This window comes from Cololabis saira, chromosome 20, assembly GCF_033807715.1.
Source record: "Cololabis saira isolate AMF1-May2022 chromosome 20, fColSai1.1, whole genome shotgun sequence".
Taxonomy (NCBI): Eukaryota; Metazoa; Chordata; class Actinopteri; order Beloniformes; family Belonidae; genus Cololabis; species Cololabis saira.
This window is the reverse complement of record NC_084606.1, coordinates 20,407,584-20,426,658: the sequence shown is the minus strand read 5'-3', so window position 1 is coordinate 20,426,658 and position 19,075 is coordinate 20,407,584. Positions and strand designations below refer to the sequence as shown.

At 41.7% G+C, this 19,075-nt stretch overlaps 1 protein-coding gene across 1 annotated transcript; it reads right to left on the bottom strand.

Annotated features, from left to right (window-relative positions):
* Positions 1–72: 72 nt before the first annotated feature.
* On the bottom strand, positions 73–14,821 carry faah2b (fatty acid amide hydrolase 2b). Its single transcript, XM_061709500.1, has 11 exons — positions 14,520–14,821; positions 12,764–12,846; positions 12,079–12,215; positions 11,644–11,853; positions 6,796–6,915; positions 6,506–6,641; positions 5,042–5,159; positions 4,822–4,941; positions 1,957–2,068; positions 1,640–1,828; positions 73–951 (listed from the first exon to the last, which is right to left on the bottom strand). The coding sequence occupies exons 1-11, from the start codon at positions 14,706–14,708 to the stop codon at positions 776–778; spliced, it is 1,590 nt and encodes a 529-aa protein (XP_061565484.1). The 5' UTR covers positions 14,709–14,821; the 3' UTR covers positions 73–775.
* Between the last annotated feature and the right edge of the window lie 4,254 nt (positions 14,822–19,075).

Sequence of the window (19,075 nt, the reverse complement as noted above, 5' to 3'; positions counted from 1 at the left end):
AACTCTTATTAACCTGCTGACTGCCAAACAGACCTGCTACTGAAACTTCAACAAGCAATAAAACGTAGGAAATAAAATTAACATTTTATTAATCAAAATGAGTTGCAACATAAAACAGGCGCCACACTGCTGATTTACCATTGTACAAGATTTACATCATGTAATTACAGTTTTGCACTTTTTTCTGGTCACACCTACAGATGACAGATCAGTCATGGTCATTACACTTTTGACTAATTTTGAAATCATTTAGCGCATCTCCACGAACAGCAGACGTTGGCTCATTAGGCCATCTTTTTTTATCCCTGTAAAGCACTTTGGTTAATTGTTTTTTAATAAACTCTATAGATTGATGTGAGAGCTCGACCACCTCACATTTGATAGTAATCTTTAATTGTTGAAGTCATTAGTTGAGCACAAAGTTCTCCTTATATCTTTTATGTGGGAGAACCGAACACCCAGTATGAATCCGAGCAAAACTGTACCAGCTACAGTCCAAAGACGAGAACATCTAACTTAACAGCATTCAACCTTCCGTTGAACTGAAATATCGCTGAATATTCTTTTAATTTTTCAGCTTTTTTGAAGCTTGTGCTCATAACTGCCTCACTCATATGATTGAAATGATCACGGAGGAATGAGTGCAAAACCAGCCCGCCTGAGCATCAGTCATACTGTGTGCACCGCTCTCATTTAGGCCTACTACAGGTGAGAAGGCAGATATTGAAAACCACATTTCCGTTACAGCAGCTCCGGTCTGGAGGTGGATGTGGCCTTAGTTTGCTCCAGGGACCGTCCAACCTCCATACGTCTTCTCCAAGTAGAGCGCCACAGCGAGGGTCAGGTGGTCCTGCATCTTACCTGCAACCACCTGCACACCAAGGGGCAAGCCGTCCTCATTCAGACCCAGAGGACACTGGGTAACCGGCAGCCCAAGGATGTTCAAAATACCTTAGGATGAAAAAGATAAACATGTGAACACTGAAGTTCTATTTCACAATCTTTTTAGATTTCACATGTGCATCAAATGATTGCAGTGGTTATAATAATAATCAGCTGTAAATACATTCCTGCATGTTTAAGCTCATTGAACAGTAGGTGTCATATTTTTAAGGATTTAATTACACTACAGTAACAGTGTAGTTATTAGCTGGGAGAATTTAATCCTTTACTTCACCTCTTCATCACTGTTTGTCAAATGAGGAGCTGCATCATCAACAAAAGTCCTAAACTAAGTTCAGGTTTACGTAATATGCCTTTTTGCTATTAAATTTGTTTCAGCGTTGTGTTAAAACAGCTGTGGGTGAGATACATAAAACGGAGAGCAGAAGTTGCTGCGCAAACATTTAACAGTTTTTCATGAGGGAGAAAGTTTGGATACGTTAGTTTTTTTTAAAGTAACCAGATTCTCCTGAACATCTGACAATGTCTGAACGCATTTGCAGCTGCAGTACAGTTCTGTGTTAGTAGTGAGATGGAAACGTTATTCTGTGAGACCCAGTCAGATTAATGTCCCAGTGAAGCTGCACATTCATCCAAATGAATCCAGCTAGAACCTCTGGACACCCTGCAACTGCACAGGGAGCATGACATGGGACTGTTTTAAATATTAGCCACCAGCAGGCGTTTAACAGCTAACCAGTGTAGGCGAAGTCGAAGGGCCTGAGGAGCGGGTGGTGGTGCTTGGGTGCCACCCTGGGGTGTGAAGGGTAGAGAAGAACTCCGTCAGTGCCCAGCAGCGCGTCCATCTCCTTCTGCAGCTTCTCTTTTTGCTGGATGATGAAGGGCGAGGCTTTGGACGTGCGGGTCGTCTCAAGCACGCCGAGCACTGAAGACAAGACACACCTTTACCACGGAAGCTTTAACATCTCCAACTATAAAGATTGCTACATAGAAAAATGTGAAGTGATAAACAATGCCACATAAACCGTAAAAATGATAAACATATTAACTTACGGATGGCAGCCATCGTATGGTCCGACTTTCCTATCAGCGATTTCAGGAGCTCCCACAAAGGCCACGCAGGTCGTCCTGTTTCCCCCATCAGCTCAGTGAACGATATAGGAGGCTAAGAGATCAAACCTGGTTACTATAAGAAAGATATGACACTGAACTGATACTTTAAGTATTTTCAGTATCTAAATGTAATTTGAGCCACAGTCATATTTGTGACATCAGAGAAGTACTTTTTTGGCCTAAAATCGGGGCTTCTGAAAGTCAGATTTGCAGGCTGCTGAGACCTCCCAGACCCAGCTAGAAATATCTGCCTGTTTCCTCTTTTTCTTAATCCAACTTCACACCACACTGCACTCGCTGCACCTCAGAAGTGGCCAGCACAAAGCTAAGACACCACAGACGAGTGGAGCAGAGCGGAGTAAAACTGGCTCCTGTGAACAGAGCTGAAGTCTGTACAGCGTTTTACTCGAAGCATTTTATAAACTTAACCATGAATACTTTCAAATATGACTTGGCAGCAATATGCACTGGGACCAAATCATTCCGCGGTCTCAACAGTAACTTACCAGACTTGCGTGCAATCTGCAGGAAACAGTCCCAACAATGTTAACTTATTTAGAGGACTGGATATAAAGTTAGACAAATAGATGTGGTATTTAAAAGACGTTGGCAGGAAAGTCAGTGTGATGTTCTCGGTAGTGATGGAAACACGAGTATGCAAGTGTGTGGTATGCAGCGCACTGGCACCTAAACAGATTAGTGGGCCATTTCTGGGCAGCAGACTACAATAGAAGCTGTGACTAAGACCTGGTGTGCTTTCCTTCACAGTCAAACATCTTATAAACTAGAGAGTCACTACTGCTGGCTTTCCCAGAGATCATTTAGTGCTTCTTAAAAACCAGCTCTTTTTTAAACATGGTTCACTGACTATATGTTGTCTCATACACTCATGTATAGTACATTTTAAAAAGAGAAACCGTTACCACTCACTGTACACAAATAAACTGAGGGACTGTTTCTGAAAAGTTGATCATTTTAAAATAATAGGGGTACTTTTTGAAATATTGAAATTGAAATAAAATAAATGCTTTGCTCAGACACAAGAAAAAAGATAAAGTAAATTTGAAACCGGCCACTGCAAAACAGTCTTGTCTGTCTCCACTTCCCTGCAGCAACTAAATAAATAAACAGTAGCCATGAAAAGGCAATTTTAACACTCTCCACATCCTCTGTACTTTCTTAATGACATAATATGTTGTTTATGATGTGCGTCTCTATTGTCAAACTGCATCTTTAAGAGCTGACACAACTTTACTTCAAACCTGTGCCCATGTACAAAAGAAATCACGAGTAAAAAAACAAAAAAACAAAGTACAGAGTCAAAATACTCCCAAAAATATATTTTTCTTTCAATCTCTAATTCTGTATGCAGATCAGAATACCTTCTAGACTCAATAGTACCACATCAATACTACACAGAACCACAGGAAGTTCATTATTTCTTTCATTACATAAAACCCTTCACTTTTCCTTGGGGTTTCACAGATATTCTGTATACATTTAGATTCATGTCAGTAAAAAATAAGTGGTTAAGTCGTGAGAGTAATTATATAGATTGATAGGAGAGTTTGAGATTAATACCAATTCAAAAACGTAGCCTGTACATTTGAGTACACGTTCCCTTTTTCAGGGAACTGTTAAACATCATCCACATCAGCAACGGTTCACACTTGCCACTAAAACCTTTAAAGGAGCCGTCTGTAAGAAATGGCCAAAACTGGTACTGCAGTCACTTTCAAAATATTGTTGAGCGGCGTGTACCCTCCCCCTCCTCCCCCCGACCAGAGGTTGCCAGGTAGGCTGCAGAATGCAGCAGGAACGTAGGCTGCCATGGCTGCGATAATTAGAGCCGAGCTGGCAACCCGGATGCCGAAACAATACTGACTTGGTGATTGGGAGATAGGTGGAGGGTGGAGCTTCAGAAACAATACTGACTTGGTGATTGGGAGATAGGTGGAGGGTGGAGCTTCAGGCCAAAACAAAAAATGACAACATAAACATCAGTTGAGGGCTGCAACTCCTCTTTTTAAACTGGAATATCCTGGCTTGAGTGCTGTTGTCAGTGACATAAGTATTTGAAATGAACATGATTTTTAAATGTCTGTTGACATATCGGGGTCATTTTATGATTCGTTTTATTATTGCTCTTACATACAGCTCCTTTAAAATGAAAGATGTTTTTTTTAATGTGTAACGTTTTTCTTTGTTCATAGCATGTAGGTCGGGTGAAGTTGCCAAATATGGTAACTTGCCCTGTTAAGTTTTAAGCTGATATGTGACGAAGGGATCATGGAGTAATTCTTAACAGCCCATCTGCGGTTTAGCAACTTCAGTTGGATTTTTGTTTGGTGACATTAGCTTGCTTTCCTGTGTGGGCTCTTAGGCCGGGTGCCGTTCATGTTTGGTGATAACATGCTTGTGTAGTTTGTGTCCAAAATATGTTTGCATGGAAGCGCAAAGCTGTGCACTGATCTCGAAACGGATACAGGCTGCAGAAGAAGAGCGGAGCCAACTGGCTAACTCTGCCCCCTAAAAAGTGGCTCAATAAGACCTTCATTCAGACCTCATGAAACTGTGACATGTGTTTGTTTTTTGTTGTTGTTTTTTTTTAAAAGATCTCTTCTTATGAAATTTCATGACATGACCTAGGAGGGGTGGTTGAGTTGATAAACGATGACCTTGCTGTCTTATGTTGTTTAGCTTCTGTTGCTCATCTGAAGTCTGATAACTGAGTCTGTAAGATAGTTACTCTTGGCAGACATGCAGGGAACCACAAATCTGGGCGAGAGTGTCAAGCAGACCTACCTTGCCCTCCTTGTCAGGGAGAACCATGTATGAATCCCAGATCTGGAAGCTGTAGCGGAGCTCAGGTAAACAAACGTGCTGGACTTGCACTCCGAGGTCGGCCTCCAGGCCCTCCACGACCTGCAGAACATCACAGCTTCTTCAGATCTGAGGAAAACTTCACCAGAGTCCAGGTTTTGGAGGTGGCTTTTCAAGACTTTGACAGATTCTTTTTACGCACCTTCCTCTGAATGTCCACAAGCTCTTTGCTGACAGGTTGTGTGTATACGCAGCCGCCATCATGAGGGATGGTGAAGAACCGCAGCTTCTTTAGATCCACCTTTGTGTTTAAGGACAACCTGTGAGCACATGGGAAAGCAAACGATGCAAATGATTCACACAGGTGATAAATTGTAACATCAAAGCCTAACAGCTTCAGGGTTTCAGGTTTGTTTCCTCAAGTTGTAAAGTTAAAAGATAATTAAGGTCCGTGCAGATAAACTTTTCTTTTTCTTAACTGGGGTTGCGATTTGAGCAGTGACACGGAGGAATTGGCAGGAATTTGTTCATCGTTACCTGCAATCAGCTTTACAGGGCGTTTTACACAGCTGTGACAGAGGTCATAAACTTTAAACCCGCGTTCCGGTTCAGACAGTTTTTAGGGCCAAAATCAAAGGAAGTTTAAAAAAATGTTTAACTAAAAGGTTGCTCAGTATCACATACCTGAAGTTTAAAAAGGGGCTTTGTTGTTATTTTATTGTAGGGGATGATTACTTTAACTACCACATTTGCATTTGAAATGACCAAAGCTGTTAAAATGTAAAAAACACAGCTTGTAAGGATGCATCTGGCCAAATTATAACAGCATATATGTTTAGGCAAAGTGAAAACCTTCTGCGTTAGCCATAACATATGTAAATGAAGTCTATATATAATATATAATGTGGGGTTTAAAGACGATGCATTAAAATTGAGTTCACCCTAAACCTAACCCTCACCAATCTTAACTTCTAGTGCTGGGCGATATATCGAGATTTTAATATATATCGATATATTTTCAAACGCGATATGGTACGAGACAATATCGTTTATATCAATTTAAAAAAAATAAATAAATAAATTACATTTTTTTTATGATTTTGATATAGCTTATTTTGTGACAAATTGACTTGAATGTTTTATTTGAGATTTGCACAAATGTTTTGTTATTTGCACAACTGTCAACCTCAGTGGAAAAGTCTGCTGTTACTGTCTACATTGTATTAATTGCACAACTGTATTTTAATTTAATTGTTATGCAGGAAAGGGATATTTGTTTTATTTTATTCAAGAAGCATTTTTATTCTATATATGCAGGCAGTTTATTTTTATTTCATTTGTTTTATACATTTTGATATTGTGCAGACCTCTGTTAATAAAGGAACCTGTGTGACATTTGGCACAAGGCTTTGTATTAAAACTGACTGTTTTTTTAAGGGTTTGCCTCAGAAAAAAATGAAGCTAACAGAGATGCTATGCTATAATGCTTTGGGGGAAACCCCAATTATGGCACAGAAAAAATATCGATGTATATCAAGTATCGCCATTTAGCTAGAAAATATTGAGATATGACTTTTGGTCCATATCGCCCAGCCCTATTAACTTCACTTCGTTTTAACCTCCTCTGTCACCAAAGTCAAATTAACCTCAACCCAACAGATCTTACTTGTGAGCGTTTGGCCCCGCCATGATCTTGAGCATGGGCAGCAAGTCTTCAGCATAGCGGCACATGGGACCAGAGCTCAGGTACTCCGGCTGTTTGCCGGAAGGGGGAGGGTGCTGGTTCTCACAGGACACAACACCTGCCACACAGGAGTAAGTTACAATGCCGTCTGCTTCTCAAAAGGTGTGAAATCATCTTCTTAGAACATTTTATTTGTGTGGAGTGATGCACATATTGACAGAGCACAGTTCAGAAGTTTAACGTTAGTTGATAAGAATTGCAGCATCTCTTACCTGGAGTGGTTTTATGGCCAAATATTCCATTGAAAAAGCACGGCATGCGGATGCTGCCACCAATGTCAGAGCCCACGCCGATAACCGCTCCTGCACCCCCCAGTATGCTGCCCTCCCCCCCTGTGGCCACGGGACACAATGCAGGTAGGAAAGATAAGAAGAAGGAAAGGTAAGTTATCCATAGTCTTGATATCAAGACTGATGTCAAAGGGACTTTTCATGTTCGCTCTGCAGACACTAAAGCCGTGTTTCCACTGAGCGGTTCAGTATGGTCCAGTATGGTGTTACGACCGGCTCGGGGAAAAGGGAAGCAACACAAATACCTGATGGTTTTGGGTAGTTTAAAGTTACTCATTTAGAAAAGTAAAGTTGTAACAACAAGGGATCAAAGAACAAAACAAGTACTGCTAAACAATAAAACAATAACCAATTAGAATTTGCTTTACGGAGGCAGTCAACCCAATACAAGCCGCTACAATGTCCATGAAGCATGGAGGCAAAGGAGCAGCGCAGGTTTCTGAAAGCTCCTCTGCCCCCTGGTTTTGGTCTGCTGGCTCCTTATAGACCCTTTTTCAGCCTACGTCATATAATGTTACACTCGCATCTTGGCAACAGAAGTGGTGTTGTTCTCCAGCAGTTTGACTCAAAGACGAGGTATCAACTGGTTAGCAGGCATTTAACAAAGTGTTCCCAGTAACAATACGTATGTCTGGTTGTTGCGTATACGGTTGTACGAATCGCTATTCCACCGGCCGGCTAAAGTTTTAAAGGATTCCGACAGGATCACGACCATTTCAGAGCAACCAGCGGCATCTGTGGCTGCAGGCGATTAAACGTGTGGACTGGAATGAGGACATAATAAAAAATGTTTGCGTCTGCAGCGCCCGCTTTATATCAGGTAAAGTTATCCATCTACTCTTTGATTTTACAGGAAAGCCCTGTTTACATTAGTGATTGCAAGTATGATGTAGAATAATAATCAAATGCAGCTAAGGTTTGATAAGCTGACAGTAGATCTGGCTGGTGGCTGGCTCGGCTAAACAAACGTCTTTGTGTTTTTATTTTTGCAGGTGAGGGGTCATTGGACTCTAGTAGTCCTGGTGTTATCTGTGTTTATGTACACAAAACAAAGCCAGAAGGGGGGAGGAATTCTCATCAGAGACGAGCTTGCGGCCTATGGTGCCTCCCTTCGTATCCGTCACTTCACAAAAGGACAGGAGCAGCTTCCTGCACAGGAAGTAGACACATGTAGACAACTTAAAGTGATTTTACATTTGTAAAACACGTATTTAGGCCTAAGACTTAATGCATTTTAATAAACCTTTCCACATTGGCTGCTACTGGTGTGTCTAATGGTCCTCCCTGCTGCATGTTGTAAACGGTAAGTAATAATTTTAAGTTGCAATCTATCTGTATGGATACACATATAGCATTAAAGAATCTCTGATCTCAAAACACAAAACTCTGAGTCTGTCATGTTATTTGACGTTCTGTACATGACCTTAGAGAACGTGTTTATAAGCATGCAGTGACATCCAGGCTCCTAATTTATCTCGGTTTCTCAGTTAAATAGGTATAAATTTATCTGCTCACTGTATATGTGGCCACTAACGTCTTCAACCCAGTCATTAATAGGACACGGATCTGGAAGTCAGACACCATTTGTCAAAAGTGAACTTGTTAAAGGGGACTTTTATGGTATCTAATACCTATTTTAAACAGGCCTTGAATGTCTTAAAAACAAGGTTTTGATTTTTTTTGCTAAATAAATTAGAAATTCAGCCTCTGAGCCATGTCTTTATCTTCCCAGTCTCTTACCTCATTATCTATGCGGGATTCTGAGTGGGCGGGGAGGCTATGATAATGAGGCTCTGTGCTGATTGGCTGCCTGAATGACGCGTAGCAGGGGAGGCACAAAGCATCGCTTGTGTTGGTTTTTACAACCAACAACAGAGCAATTCGCATGTCTAGCTTGAACAGACGCCATCACGATACACCGCTACGGAAAAAATGGCAGAAGCTCCGGCCGGCGGAGTTTTTGTTGTTGTTCCGACCAGAGTTAGTTGTGGGCGTGGTTTCACCGCATTGCTCCAGTCGTTACGTAACGACAGGAGCAGAATCTTGCTTTCCTCCTTCTCTGAGTTGGCAGGCTGAGGGGAGACCACTTTATATATGTTAAAGCAAGAGAAAACATGTTTTTCATAATAGTTTCCCTTTAAAGTAACGTTGCGATCTTTAGTTGATAATCTCCTTGAATAACTCGACAAGCTGTTTATCTCCGCCATTCTTCCATTGACAAAATGTGCGCGCATACGGTTTATGTCATCATTGTTTACAAACAGAAAAAGGATCTATAATCCAGAACCGCCTCCTCCTGATTGGTGGATTTGCCCATGACTCCTCCCCACGGCAATCAGCCTTATCCAGCTCAGGTGGACTGCATGCATCAATCAGGTCTACTTGCGAACCGTCACACTCACACATGCATACCATACACACACTTGAAGGGGGGGGGGCAAATCCACAGAACACGGCAACAGTAACATAGGGTATTCTGTGTTTCCATTATAAAATGGTCCCATTAAACCGAACCATACTGTACTATTTTTGCCCCCCGTTGTTTGTAGGTAAGGGCAGAGCTACTGGTGTCACACGATACGATCTGTTTGGTGGACAGGAAACGTCACTACGACAAAAGCAAGCGTGAAACCAGCGTGTGGCAGAGTGGAGTAGCTGCAGCCACTCAGGTGGATGGGAAACAGGTGTGTCCCATCAGCCTGCCAGCCTTGATAAGGACTGGGAGACTGCAGCTGGGGAGGTGGGAGACGGAGAAGCTGCTGCTGTGCCATGCTTGTGCACTGTGTGGTGTCTGGTGATTGCTAATAAAGAAGGGTCTGCACGAAACTCCGTGTCCTCTCCATCCTTCGGTCGGGCCCCCGTAGCATCCACCCTGCTACATCTGGCGCCCAACGTGGGGCCCGAAGAATGGACGAGAGAGGCACGGAGCGGGCCCTGGACACGCTCGCCCGGGCCATGGCGGGCATGGCGGCCGCCTTCCGGGACCAGGGCGAGCGGCAGCTGGCCGCCATAGAAGCCCTGGTGGCCGCGGGGCGACCCACCGCCCCTGCACCCCGTCTGAGGGCCGCCGCAGCAACGCGGGAGGAGCTGGCGGCGCCGCAGCTGAGAGGCCGGGAGGCAGAAGCTGCGGGCTGCCAAGCGACGGCTCCCGAGGCGGCGGGACCTGCGGAGCGACCCATCCCTGCACCCCGTCTGAGGTTCGCCGCGGCAGCGCTGGTGGCGCCGCAGCTGAGAGGCCGTGAGGCAGAAGCTGCGGGCCGCCAGGCGACGGCTCCGGGGATGGAGTCAGCGGCGGAGACGGAGGGGGAGACGGAGGCGGAGTTGGCTGGGGAGGCGGCTGCGGGGGCGCAGCCGCCATCAGCGACGGCGGGGACGGAGGCGGACCACCAGCCAGAGCAGGGCTGCGTTGCGGAGGAGGAGGAGGAGGCGGTCCCGGAGGCGGACCGGCAGCTGGCGCAGGACTACGCCACGGAGGAGGCGGTCCGGGGCGCACCGTGTGGCCCGAGGCCACCACGGGCCCGGCCAGGAGAGCGTCGTCCACGGCGACCGGGCCGACGCCGGGGGCGACCACCCCGACCGTTCCACTGCTCAGGCCGACGCCGGGGACGACCCCCCGACCGGGAAGCCCGGAGGGTTCCTCTCCCGCTCCGAGGGGGCGGGGGGGGGAGTATGCTCGGCCGGACGGACCCCGGCTCGAGTTTGTCGTTGGGGGTGTGTGGCAGAGTGGAGTAGCTGCAGCCACTCAGGTGGATGGGAAACAGGTGTGTCCCATCAGCCTGCCAGCCTTGATAAGGACTGGGAGACTGCAGCTGGGGAGGTGGGAGACGGAGAAGCTGCTGCTGTGCCATGCTTGTGCACTGTGTGGTGTCTGGTGATTGCTAATAAAGAAGGGTCTGCACGAAACTCCGTGTCCTCTCCATCCTTCGGTCGGGCCCCCGTAGCATCCACCCTGCTACACAGCGCAAGCGTTTGTAAACACTGTTCACCGCCCACAATGTTCTTTCAAACAACGTGGCATGGATGGTACATACGAAGTACCAATAGCCAAGCAGAATACAAATGAGCTGCTTGATGACGTCCATTGGTGCTGTTGGAAGCGTCTCTAAGGTAGCTTCACTTTTATTGTTGTCACACCATTATGACGCCACACTAGGCATAGTGTGGCCAAACCGCTGAGTGGAAACGGGGCTTAAAGGTTTAATTAATTTAAATTATATACAAGATCTTCCTTCCTCTTTTCATAATTTCTTTTGTGTTAATTCCGATATTCATTCTTATGCCACAAGGCACAAAGATGATTTTAATTTACCGTTTTGTAGAACATGGAAACATCAATCTTTCATCACTTACAGAGGCCCCTACCCCTACTTCATTACCATCCTTACCGATATTCAAAAAACATTTAAAGAACGTTCTTTTTACTCTCCCTTGTGTAGCTTTGTTTTGTTTTTTATTCATATATGGAAAGGATTCTATATAAGCCACCAGGCTTCTTCCTTTCCTTGCATGTTATTTCATTGTTTTTCATTTTTTGTTCATATTTGTCTTATATTGCTAAATAAATAAATAAAATAATTCATCGTCCTTTAAACAAGAGCATCTCTGTTTGTGTGCCTGTACGATGCTGTAATACCGTTAAAACCATGACTAGTTGTAGAGATGGAGAGACTGGCTACAATAAGAATTCAATGCTTTTTGATTCTGAACATGGAAAAAAGAAAAAAAGATCACTCTTTCTGGTTGCTGTTCACTCGCTTCACGGCTGCTGACCTGAGCTTCCCCCTGGTATCCTTTCAAGATCATACGGGTTGCTGGTGGTGCCGTAGAGGTGGTTGTGTGACTCCATCCACATGCACAGCTCACTGGTGTTGGTGACTCCCAGTGGTATGGCCCCTGCTCTCTTCAGCAGCGCCACTGGCGGGGCATCAACAGAGGCCACGACTCCTCGCCTGGAGATCACGCCTGTGGTGAAGGGCATACCTGCAGGGCCAAAGCATGTTTAAATAATCAAGAACTGCACATACAAATGACACCTAATTATCTGCAATAGCAATATTTTACAACACAGATACTGAGCGTTTGAGCAGTCAAAGCATCCATGACGTCCAGGTGTGTGGGTACGTTAACGGTATCAAATGCTGGCTCAGACAGGAGACTCATATGTAACCAAAGTGGATGGCAGGAGATTAGATTTCTGGACGTTACCCTGGAGAGAAAAGGACTCTTTGACCGACAGTGGGACTCCCAGTAAAGGCAGCCGGTCTTCCAGCACCTCCTCCCCTCCAGTCTCCTCCTCAATCAGCTTGTCGACCTGCGCGGCCTCCTGGAGGGCGGCAGCAAACCTGGAAAGACAGACACAACCCCATATTATTGCTCAATTTGGTCTGTTTTGAAATATTTTCTTTAACAACATAATGATACATGACATAATGATTAACAATTTATACAAAACAGATATTGTAGTGTCAAGAAGTGAAAAATAAAAATGTTGCTGTTAAAAAGAACTGTAACTTAGCCATTTTTTCGTAGCGGTGAATCGCGTCATTCAGGCAGCCAATCAGCACAGAGCCTCATTATCATAGCCCCACCCACTCAGAATCCCACATAGACAATGAGGTTACAGAATGGGAGGATAAAGACATGGCTCAGAGGCTGAATTTCTAATTTATTTAGCAAAAAAAAAATCAAAAGCTTGTTTTTAAGACATTCAAGGCCTTTTTAAAATAGGTATTAGATGCCATAATAGGTCCCCTTTAACTATCACGAGCAACAAATAAAGTACATAAAACACTTGAGGAACTAGTAGATGTTGCAGAACTTTCTAAGGCACGCTGACCACAAAGAGAGATGGTAAAAGCAAAGCACTAGGACAGGTGTTTTTTCTCCTCACCTGTCTTTCACAACAGCATTCAGAAAGGGGTTCACTTCCTGGATCCTGTCGATGAAAGCCTGCACCACCTCCACGCTCGATACCTGCAGACACACAACATTTAAGTGCACTTGAGCTTCAACTTAGTCAAACTGAACTACAGTGCAATATTCACGGTGAAACAGGATCTGTTCACAAGAGGAGAAGACAAATATTATTCATGCTCCAGAGATAAAAGCGTTCATATCTCTTGAATTAGGACAACTAAGACAGGATGAACTGAAACCCAAACAGAACATCTAATAAGGAAGTTTATTGCCAAGTAGTTTAACACCAGAGGTGGGTAGTAACGAGTTACATTTACTCCGTTACATTTACTTGAGTAAGTTTTGGGAAATTTTGTACTTTTAGGAGTAGTTATGAATCACTATACTTTTTACTTTTACTTGAGTAAATTTTTGTGAAGAATAAACTGTTACTCTTACTCCGCTACATTAGGCTACGTTGAGCTGTTACTTTTCTTTTATCCCTTTTATCCGCGTACGCGTCAATCTCATGACATCACTGGGTGATTCTTTGGGAAAAATGTTTGTTTTTGCATGTTTTATCACATTTACACAAACTCAAACACACACAGAGTTTATATGAGTTCATGTTTGTTCTAGTTCTGCCTGGTTAAAAAAAAAAAAGTACAAAGGCTTGAAATTTTGTGCTACTTGTGCTTAATTTTTTTTTTTAATTCTGTTATTATTTTATTTATTAAAGTACTTGAATTTACTTTAAGATTATTTCAATTTAAGTTATTTTTTATTCATTTTAATAAATTGTATTATTTTATTGATTTAATTTGCCTGAAGATGATTATTTTGTACTTGTCTGTTTGAATGGTTGTGTTAAAAAAATAAATCAGACGTTACTCAACAGTAACTCAGTACTTGAGTAGTTTTTTCACCAAGTACTTTTTTACTTTTACTCAAGTAATTATTGGATGACTACTTTTTACTTCTACTTGAGTCATATTATTCTGAAGTAACTGTACTTTTACTTGAGTACAATTTTTGGCTACTCTACCCACCTCTGTTTAACACACACAAGGAATTTGTTGTGGTGATTGGTGCAATACAAAAGAGCAAATAATATTAAAGGAAAAAATGTACAACAAGTGACATTGCTTTAACATTTTATAGGTCAAAAATAATTAAAACAAAATATATTTTTTACATACTATAACATAGTGCTAACTGACAGCAGAGATAATCTCTCACTCACATACACATCCACTGACTACAATGAATAAGAAAATAAAGAAAAAACAAGTTTTAGTAAACTAATAATTTCCTTGAGTTTAAATTGAGTTTAGTGCTGCCTCTTAAAGCTGCAGATGCATGCCTGCTCAATAAAAGTGCAGTCCTCCACCTGTCTGCACCTGTCACAGCACCTGTCACATTACACGAGTTGAGGCTGCTGCAGGTGTGTTGTGATTCCACAGGTGTTTCCAGGGTTTGTGGAAAAGGAGTGAAACTGAATAAAAATGCGTGTGATGTAGACTCAAACAGAGGAGCACCTGCGTCACAACATGAAGATGGATAACTGAGAGAAGACAGCGAATAGAGAAACTTGTAGCTCCAACACCTGCGGACTTTAGTCACCTTACAGAATGTGCGTCTAAATAAACTAACACAAGAGAGACAAGTAACCACTCAATCAACTCTGGCATAAAAATAGCCTTCTGGCAAGCTTTTGTTATTTCCAGTGTAGTTATAAGGGGAGCAGGCACCTCTTTTCTGCGGATCTTCCTGGCCAGCTGCGTGGCCGGCAGCAGCAGCAGCGGGTGGCCGACGGGGGGCAGCTTCTCCCGGGACCCGGCGGGGCGCCGCGGCGCGAACAGCCGGAGCAGCACCAGCAGCAGTCCCGACACCGCCCTGAAGAGCCACACTTGAGCCCTTTCCAGGCGACTCAGAGCCATGTTTCTCTAGCTCGGTGGGAGGACGGAAGGCCGACGTCCGCTGGCCCGCTGACAGTGAGGGCGTCGCTGGAATACCTGCAGCTCTCTCATGCGCCGCAGCTGCTGCAGGACGAGGCCGCGGCCGGATGTGAGGCGCCCGCCTTCAAAATAAAAGCCCCCTCATCGGAAATGACAATGCATGAACAGTGTTGGGGTGATTTCATCATTTCAAGCTGCTTTACTTTTCAACATTTAAAGGAGCATGAGGCAAGAATAAGAAATGAGACTCATTAGCGCCACGACGACCGTTGGGGTTCCTGCAGCCAACAGCGAAGCCGGCACAGGAGCGCGTGTGTAATCTCATGTGATTTTCAAATCAAGCTCTAAATATGACTTACAATGTATTCTTACCTGGTCAGTAGGAAATGAGCCATTTCAGCATCTGTTTTCAGTCCCAATTCAAGTTGAAGCTGCCTCCATGACTCAAACGCGTATCCAATGTTTACTCGTGCGCCGCCGAGAACGCGCATGCAGCATCATTTGACGTCACATCCGCAGGACAGCGCGGGAAATTCCGGCCCGGAATTGCAGCACATTTTGCAGCACACAGCCTGTTCAAGGCAACGGAGAGATATGCTAGAGGGCTCATTATTTTTGGTTTGGAACGCTTCATCTGACATTATTACTAGAAAACTTAAAACGTATACGCATTTTTTTCATAAATCCTGCCTCAATCCTGCCTCATGCTCCTTTAACTAAAATAAAGTTTGTTTTTTTTTACTACTGGTCAACAGACAGTTTAATATAAATAAATAAAGAAAAACATCCACAGTATTCAGAATCAGAATCAGAATCATCTTTATTGACCAGGTTCGAACATTGTCCAATTTGACTCCGGTAATTTAGCTCTTTAGGCAGTAAATAAACAAATGTGGGACTTGTTGACATATATACAAATAAACAACTAAGGTGTAAACAACTAAAGAATAAACAACTAAAGAAAAATGACAGCTTTGAATAAAATAACATACTGTATATACAAATATACAAAACAAATTATACAAAAAATTATACAAAAAATACAAAAAAGTGAGAGGTGCAGTAGAGCGAGGCAGACATGATTATTGCCGGAAGGTGCTTGTTACAGCATGTAACTGCTATTATTGTTATTGCACGTGATTGGTTGGTTTCTCTCTTCGTTACAACAGTAATAAGTAGGCTAATTTGAATAACTGAATAATGATTCTTATGATATAATATTATATTACTGGACCATATTACACCGGTCATGAAATCGCTCCACTGGCTTCCAGTGAGTCAAAGGATAGAGTTTAAAATCTTACTGCTGGTCTACAAAGCTACGGAAGAGTATTAGGGCCATGCAGGAGAAAAAATATTTGAGAGGGGAAGATTTTTTTTTTATTCTGCACTTTGAGAAAAAAGTCGAAATGTTGAGAAAAAAGTCGAAATGACGAGAAAAAAGTCGAAATGTCTAGATTAATACAATTTCAAGAATAACGTCAAAATTGAATGTATAAAGTCGACATTTCGTGAATAAAGTCGGAATTTCGAGAATAAAGTTGAAATACATTTCGACTTTTTCTCGAAATTGTACTTCAACATTATTCTCGACATTTTGACTTTTTTCTCAACACTTCGACTTTTTTCTCAACATTTCAACTTTTTTCTCGAAATTTTGACTTTTTTCTCGACATTTCAACTTTTTTCTCAACATTTCGACTTTTTTCTCAACATTTTGACTTTTTTTTCGACATTTCAATTTTTTTCTCGACAATTCAACTTTTTTCTCAACATTTCAACTTTTTTCTCGACAATTCAACTTTTTTCTCAACATTTCGACTTTTTTCTCAACATTTTGACTTTTTTCTCGACATTTCAATTTTTTTCTCGACATTTCGACTTTTTTCTCAACATTTCAACTTTTTTCTCGACATTTTGACTTTTTTCTCGAAGTGCATATAGAAAAAAAAATCTTCCTCCACTAAAATATTATTTTTATTTTTCTTCTGCCTGGCCCTAATACTCTTCCGTAACAAAGCACTGAATGGTCTTGGACCAAAATACATGCTTGATCTGTTAGTTCCCTATGAAGCTCCCAGACCCCTGAGGTTCATCTGGATCTGGTTTGTTGTGTGTCCCAAGAACCATAACCAAGCAAGGTGAGGCAGCGTTCAGTTATTCTGCTCCTCACCGGTGGAACAAACTTCCTGTAGACCTGAGGTCTGCTCCAACTGTAGATCCTTTAAATCAGGATAAAAACATTACTGTTTACTGCGTACTCTTAAATTAAATACTTACCTCCTGTACTCTACTGCCCTTACTTTTTAACAACTTGTGCTTTTTATTATTTTACCTCTTTTATTATCATGTTATTTCATTTTATTTGTTGTTTACTGTTTAATTGTGTCTTGCCGCTTTTATTGTTGATGTAAAGCACTTTGAATCACCTTGTGTTGAATTATGCTATAGAAATAAACTTGCCTTGCCTTGCCTATTATGTTATGTTATTTTATGTTATGTTATATTGTCCTTGATAAATGTAGTAAAGATTTAACCTTCAAAAAATAAAGTTACAAATATTATCTGGAAGCAATTTTTGTAATTTTTAGTGGTCCTCGCATAAAACTATTATCATATTGTTTACAGGTGTTGAGAATTTTGTTCAAACCTTATAATCTCATTGAACCAATGTTTTATTCTTCGTGAGAAGTGATAGAATTAAAATTAATTATGTCATTTATATCTGCAGATTAAACAAACAAAATCATGAAAACAAGGGATTAAATGTCTATTTTACAAAGAAATTATTATTGGTATTGTTTTGGAAAAAAAACTATTAAGGACTCTTTAATATGTTCTTTCCAACTAGGTGAATAACTGGACTGAGTGTCTGAGTGTCTAAGTTACCAAGATTACTACTTGAGAGATGATTCAGAATCCAGTAGATTTAATTAAACAGTTGCATACAAAAGGGTCAGAACATACATCAGGCGTCTCAATGCAGAATTACAATGAAACACAGGAACCATACTGACTTTAAGGCATAGAGGGTGATTCATTCTTACGATTCGAATAGACAAAAACATCTTTAGGGTCAGTGTTAATCTTTTTTGAGCAGACTACCTGTCAGTACAAGTCGGGCCAAGGCTATATTTTGCTGCTCTTAGGTCTGTCAGCAGATTTGGTTTAATTAAGTGGCCAAGGCGATATTTTCCATCACAGGAAGTAGAATAAGTACATTTATCAACATCTGATCATTTAAATATTGTTACAGTCATGTTTAGCTGTGAGGTATCTTTGGCATTGTAATCAATTATTCAAAAATTCTACAGGGACAAATAAAATGCCACAGTTTGATATCATTTTCTGAACCACACTGAAGAAAGACAGATTAAGCAAAGGAGAGAGTTGTTTGAGCGAAGAAAGAAAGAAGAAAACTATAAACATGCTAAAGGGGATTACTGAGAAAAAAAACACACATCAAGCAGATTAATATCCCTATGACAACATTTGCAAAGAGGTATAATCCACACTATTGCAGCCAACCTCATAGGACATAGTTGTTAGAGGAAATGTATGCCCAGGTTGTTCAGAAGGATAATGCACCATTGTTGAATATTTAACATAAGTGCATATTGTCTTTGTCTTTTTCACCACATAAGATAATAGCTATTTTTACCGAGTCAGTGAAGGACAAAAAAAAACATGTCAATGGTGAAAACATTTAAAGCTAAGGTTCAGTGCTCAGCCTTGAATATTTTGAAAATAATCAACAAAACAAACGACAAAGCAAACACAATTCCATATTTATAGGAGGAAGGATTTAAAGTTGTTTGTCTATTTCAATGAGATGAATATAGAAAAAGATGATTTATTATGTACTGTCACATGAAAAAGGAAGTAAATCCCTCTTAAATTCTAAACTTTTTCATATCAGGGAAAAAACAAATACATTATATAAAATTGTGGTATTCCCGCAAGTGGTTACCAACGCGAAGCATGATAAGCAGTAAATGAGGTCTGTCAAGTCTAAAGGCAGGATTTTTTTATGCTGTTTTACTTCTAACTTGGATCACCAGGTAACCTCTCAGTTGGATCAGTGGTTGTTCAGTTTCAGATTAATAGCCACAGATGCAATTGATCAGGTATCAGCGGCAGGCACGACCACTTCTAGAAAAGCTGATGTTTCGGCAGTTTTCTGCTCTGGATCATTTAGCTCTGTGATAACAAAGGAAGCTGATCAGCAACAAATGATCTTGCCTGTTTATCTCAGAAGGGTTATAAGGCTATTTCCCAAAGAATTTAGAGTTCACTACAATGACAAAATGTTTCCCAAAACTGGAAAATATTCAAAACATTTGCTAATA